At 40.9% G+C, this 6,313-nt stretch overlaps 1 protein-coding gene across 2 annotated transcripts in view; it reads left to right on the forward strand.

The window, feature by feature from the left end:
* Positions 1–6,313, forward strand: part of SPG21 (spastic paraplegia 21 (autosomal recessive, Mast syndrome)) — a 40,685-nt gene continuing 34,372 nt past the window's right edge. The window contains exons 1-2 of one of the 2 annotated variants that reach the window (XM_005861058.2): positions 1–63; positions 3,980–4,066. In XM_005861058.2, the coding sequence (XP_005861120.1) occupies positions 4,004–4,066 (63 nt within the window). In that variant the 5' untranslated portion in view covers positions 1–63; positions 3,980–4,003. Of the gene's footprint in view, positions 64–2,988; positions 3,168–3,979; positions 4,067–6,313 lie in introns of those variants that run through there. The other variant, XM_014535452.1, reaches the window with a different exon arrangement.

Raw genomic sequence — 6,313 nt, forward strand, 5'->3', positions numbered from 1 at the left:
GGGGTCCTGTCCTGGAGGGCCGCCTGGGGAGGAGGGAAGCGGACGTGGGGGCGGCCACGGCAGGTGAGGGATAAGCGAGGCCCTGCGAGCGGGGGTGTGGTGTGTGGTGTGTATGGGGTGGCAGGGGAGTGTGTATGTAGTGTGAGCTGCTGTCCCAGTCGGTGTGACTTTGTGAGTGGGCCGATCCTTGTGACCGTGCACGTGATCACATGTCCGTGTGTGTGTGTGTGTGTGTGTGTGTGTGTGAGAGAGAGAGAGAGAGAGAGAGAGAGAGAGAGAGAGACTGAGCACAAGTCTGAGTTCGTGGGGGTGGTCGGCGTGCGGTGGCCCTGCCTTTGTGTGGCTGTCACCGGTGGGCCTGGGAGAAGACGGGGGTCCGTGTGGAGGTCGTCCAGGGTGAGGGTGGGGCGGTTGACAGGGCACCCTCCTGAAATCCCCTCCTAGGCTCGCTGCTGCAGCCCGGGAACGTGTTTTCCTGTAAACTTTTAAGAACTCTGAGCAGAGACCAGTTAGATCGGGCCTCAGCCTGAAAGTGACAGGTGCCTTTGTCATTGCTGAGTAGGGCCAGGTGTGAGACTGGTGACTGGGGGCTGAGAGAGTGTCTCTCTTTTCCTCTCATTTTCCTGGGGAGTGGTGAGTTCTTGCTTCTCCACCTACAATGTTGCAGCTCCTGTTAGCACAAAGGAGTAACTTAATAGCTGTGTGCAACTTTCCAAAAGCTTTTATACTGAGACAGGACAAGATGAGGTGTCACAGAAGAAATGTCAAGTAGGCAACTTTTCCTCCCATGAGGGTTAGAAGATAATGAAAGAGAGAGAGATAAGTCTTCCCCTGTAGATATCTTTAAAAAGATAGCTATTTATTTGCTTTAAAAGCCAATTGCATCTCCTGGAGACTCTCAGGTTCAGTATTTTGTTATTGTGGTGTTAATAACAATCCTAGGTTGTGCATATCTAGATCAACTACAGATTGAGATAAAGGTTCAGAAAACCTCTGAGTAGTCAAGCTAGTTATGTGACAGACATTGGTAAAGGTGATTTCGTTGACTGTAAACTGGCAGGTTCTGCTGAAACTGAGCCATAAATGCTGGTGATTCTCGGTGCACACTCACAACTGGCAGTTTTACTGACAAGCAGCACCAGGGAGGACCAGGTGGCCAAAGCTCTCCCCGGGGGAGGGGCTTCCTTGGGCAAGAATAAGGCTGATCTCTGCGGCCCTTTCCCTGCCAGCATGAACAGGTGCTTTTGTTTCGGTGAAGAATTGACTTGTGAGAGATCAGATCAGTGTTGAGCTCGTGGTCCACATTCTTTCTTTTTTTAATACCGACCAGTTTGGTCACAATCTCAGTTAACCTTTCTTGCCATATACGGAATGTTCTTCTTGTGACTTGGAAAAGTACACCCCTTTAGTGAATGAAAGAGAGTTGGGAGAACAAACTTCCTTTTCATGCTGCTCACAGCTGTTTTCCCTTTGCAGCATGAGCTTTTTTTTTCTACTTAGATGTCAGTTGGTCATATGCAGCATTTGCTATCTGTCTTACCTTTCATGTACTGCCAAACTAGCACAAGTGTTAAAATCACTTGCCTCTACAAAAATGTAGTCACAGGACTCTCTCCAGCAAGGTTAGTTATAAAATGTTAGGATGCTGGGGTGGTTGTGAATAATACTGAGGACTGTGGTAAGGAATATCTTTCTATTTATTGCTATGGGAAGAAGTGGATGACAGTGAATGTATGTGCCTGTGTATAGTAGTTTGGTTAGTCCATTGCAGTTGATTGCAAACTGTGAATAATTTGTTTTATGCCAAGTTTGGTAAATCTAGAAGGAAGCTTTCTGCTTTTAATTAGCTAAGGTGTTTTATAAATCTATTGGGTAGATTTTTTTTTTTTTGCTAACCATGTTTTTGATGTTTTCTTCTTTAAAATGGTAATTGTTTATAGTAATGCAATAATAAAAAATGTCTCTGTTAGGAGCTATTTATATGATATAGGAATATTTCAAGTCTGTCCAGGTTGGAAATATTCCAGAATTAACTATCTATGCTAGCTGCTTTCAATTAAAATGGTAAGCAGCTTAGAGAAAGGCTATAGTTCAAATTAAGATTTTTAACATGTTAATATTTAAGAGAAAATAGATATGCAAAGAATGATTTTCTTTATTTCAGTATGAATAAAAACTATATGTGTGCACAGTGATTTTCAGGATAAGACTGGCTAATGATTTTCTTGGTACTTTAGAGCAATTTATAATTTTAACAAATTTTTCTAAAAGTACCATCTTAACATTGAGAGAAGAGACCATTATTATAATGTCAAGGTTGTAAATCAAGTTTAATATTGGATGTCTACATTTACCATTTCCTTGGGGTTCAATTTAGTAATCCCTCAAGGTTAGAGATAGCAGTTGAGACTGCTGAGTGCCCTGTGTGACTGAGGGAAAAGATGTGGCGATCCAAGGAGGAAGAGCTCCATTGGTTTTATTTATTTATTTTTAATATATTTTTTTATTGATTTCCGAGAGGAAGGGAGAGGGGGAGAGATATAAAAACATCAATGATGAGAGAAAAGCATTGATCAGCTGCCTCCTGCAAGCCCCACTCTGGGGATCGAGCCAGTGACCCAGACATGTGCCCTGACCAGGAATTGAACTGTGACCTGGTTCATAGGTTGAAGCTCAACCACTGAGTCATGCCCGCTGGGCGAGCTCCTTTGGTTTTAGAATCCCCTGCCTCTGGTCAGTCCAGAGAAGCCCCTTTAAAATGACAGCTCAGAGTCAGCCCAGAAATTAAATCCTAAGATCCCAAGCTCATCCTAGCCCTCCTAGGAAATCCAGGCTTGCCCTGAGGTAGAGGACAGGGTACATTGTAGGTGTTTGAATCCTTCGAAACCAATGGGTGGAAGTTCCCTGTTTGGCAGTAAGAATCTACAACAGGGAACTAATAATTTCAGGTTCCTGTTATTACATAACACGCATACCTGAGCAAAGAGACCAGCCTTTAAATGGAAGATGCTCAGCCAGTTCAACACCCATAGTTGCCCAAGTTAGAAGGGACTCTAGGGTTGCCTAGTTCAGTCTCCTTAGGACATAGTCATTCGTCAACAGATGATGCCTGCTGTGTGCCAAGCACTGTTCTAGTTGTTGGAGATACCATGGTGAAACAGCCATAGGTGAGAAAACTAGCCCAAAGAGGGTCAGTGACTGTTCTAAGGTCACAGAACTATAAAAGCTAGAGATCACTAATCCCACAACAAAAGACCACACATTTTTTCGTAAAGGCACATGTTTTGTTTGGTTGCTAGTTCTAGTGCCTTCAAGCCTACCCTCATGTATTATCATAGATCTTTGGAGGATATTAGATCATTTTTAATCACACTAATATGAACAGCAATTTTTCTATATTTTGCATTAAGAGCTACATGTGAGGTTCTGAAGTTATGTTCCACTACAGTTAGTTAGATTTGTGGTATTTGGTGAATTGATCAGGAAGCAGGCTTATTAGTACATTAACTCCTTTCTTTAGTGTGGACTATTCCCTATAATTCTATCAGACAGAAACATCTTTACTAAGATGGATTTAATAAGATATTGTCAAAAGAGAGGGGGTGGCACTGCACTTTGGAATCATTTAACTAGGACAGGCAGTCTGGTGTCAGAAAAGACTGTCCTGCATCTGGTCCTGGCTCTGAATTAGCCATGGCCTCTCCGGTAAGGCGTTTACATTTTCTAGACCAGATTTCTCTTTCGAAAGAACTAGAGGTGTGAATAATTATCTCTCAAAGCCCCTTCCTGCTCTATGATGCTAGCATTTCACCAAATTGTTTTTTGTGCTTTAAGTATATGTCAGCAAGTTAAAAATAGCCCATTTCCTCCGTTTTACCCTTTAAAGTATGCATTGTTGGTATAGCTAGACCAAACTGTACATTTAGTTCTGATGTGAACATGAATTCTTGACATGAAACATCACATGCTTTTATTTCAGGGTTAACCTCCATTTCAGCTAATCATGGGAGAGATTAAAGTCTCTCCTGATTATAACTGGTTTAGAAGTACAGTTCCCCTTAAAAAGGTATGTATGGTTTTACTACACTTCTTATTTCCAAAATCTTACATTGTTTTTGTGTGTGATTTAGATGTTATGTCTTATAGTGTTTGAGAGTAAAGGTTATTGCCAAGTATCATGACTTTGGGTTTCAGAGCATAAAGTTTGCCCCTTCTCTGTCAAGTACAGTCAACTTTTGAGGCTCATTCAAGAGTAAAAATGAATATAAATATACTCATTATTTTATAATTACTTTTACATATTCAAGCAAGCAAGAATATGAGTACTCCTTAGTGTAGTTTAGTGGAAAACTTACAGCAATAGCAACTATACAGTAAGGGCAGTCAGATTCTATTATAAAGCATTTTTCTGTTCCTCAGATTTAAGATTCACAGTGGGTTACATAAGAGATCCTCTGTTAGCAATGATTTACTCACTCTGCCATGGTCATCTTCTGGAAACCTTATTTCCCTGCGATGTCCAAAAGCACCAAACGCTTATTTTGAAATTTCACTATTGACTCTGAGTCCCAGATTAATCCTAAATATTTTGGGATCATACTAGACAAAGGCTGTTCACGTCACAGGATAAAATCTTTGCTTATCCCCTTGCAAAAGTATTAAAAGTACTATGAAAAAAAAAAAAGAGTACTATGATCTGACGATCATCTATGTCTCTGTTATTTTGTCAAGGTAGACAGCTGTGGAAGTATCATGCAAATTTGAGTTAATAACAAAATTACTCTCCATATAAAAATTTGAGATACAGTTTTCCAAGTATAGACAGAATACCTGCTATATACCTGGCACTGTTGTAGGAAGTCCCCAGATAGCATATTTAATTCTTTTCAATAGTTTAACAAAGTTGGTAGTGGTGTGCCCATTTTATAGATGAGAAAACTGAGATTCACAGTGGTTAGCTTGTTCAAGGTTGCCCAAGTTCGAAGGGATTCTAGGATTGTCTACTTCAGTCTCCTTAGGACATAGTCACTCATTTAGTCAACAGATCATGCCTGCTATGTGCCAAGCACTGTTCTAGGCTAATAGGTTTGGGATTAAAATCAAATTAATCTGACTTCAAAGCTAGAAGTACTTGGCTGCTTACCAAAGGGAGCTCCCTTTCTTCTTGCTGCCGGGAAACCACTGCCCGCGCTGAAAGGAGAATTGGCCTCTGGAGTCCCTCTACTTCGTCCCATCCCTCAGCTTAACTCACGTGAGCTCCTCCTGATGGACTCACTTAACAAGCCGATCACCAGACCCAGGACAACCCACACCTATCTAAATAGTCTAAGAAGCAGTTATAGGAAGTTGTTTTATTGATGTGATTTTCTGCAGTTGTCAGGTGATTTGGCCCACAAAATTCATGATAAACTTGCTTGATACATTTTGTGGTGCTAGATTACAAATTATCAAGCAGATATTGTGACTTCTAAAGGCATTCTGACAAAATTGCCATTCAGAGAACTCTGAGGAAGTTGAAGGGATAAACAACCTTTGTATTTATGGCTTATATTTAGAACATACTATGTCAGTTATATCTCAATAAAACTGGGGATGGGAAGGGGGAGAGACATAAAAAAGAACATGCTATTTTTTGTTATTTTTTTTCCAAATCGGATTATTGAAATAATTTTCTAGAAAACTTTAGAGATCTTTTCTCACATGAATTTTATTACTACAAGATTGAGATTTACTGTGTGCACTGTCAAAGCCATTGATAGATTTTTACCACAATTTCAGCAAAAAGGCATGAAAAGCAAAAATGTGAGCAATAAAATACATAGGACACAAACATGAATGTGAGATGCTGTTGTGACCACCTGTGGCCTGGGCAAGTCCAGAAGGGAATTGTCAGGGCTCTCTGGACTTTGCCTCGCGCTGTTTTCTGCTCTTGGTAACATCAGTGACCATGGTCAGGGTGTTGCCACCCAGAGTGACACCATGGGGTTCACAGCACTGCCAGCTGGGAGATCTCAGAAAATAGGACCTGGAGGCCTTGAACTTTTTAATGTGAAATTAGGAGGAATATTGATTTGCATGGGCAAAAGTTCAAACCATTAATGTACTTTTCCAAATACCACCAAAAGTCAAAGAAAACAAAAATTAAACTAATACGCAATGAATGATACTAATCGCTAACACTGATTGAACTCTGAGCATCTGCCAAACTCTGTGCTGAGCACTTGAATAATCTCAGCTCACTTAACGCTCATCGTTTCCCCTGTTGGGTCAAGAACCATTAAATCAGGAGGGTTTCTGAAGACCTTCCTCCTTC

This window comes from Myotis brandtii, unplaced genomic scaffold, assembly GCF_000412655.1.
Source record: "Myotis brandtii unplaced genomic scaffold, ASM41265v1 scaffold144, whole genome shotgun sequence".
Taxonomy (NCBI): Eukaryota; Metazoa; Chordata; class Mammalia; order Chiroptera; family Vespertilionidae; genus Myotis; species Myotis brandtii.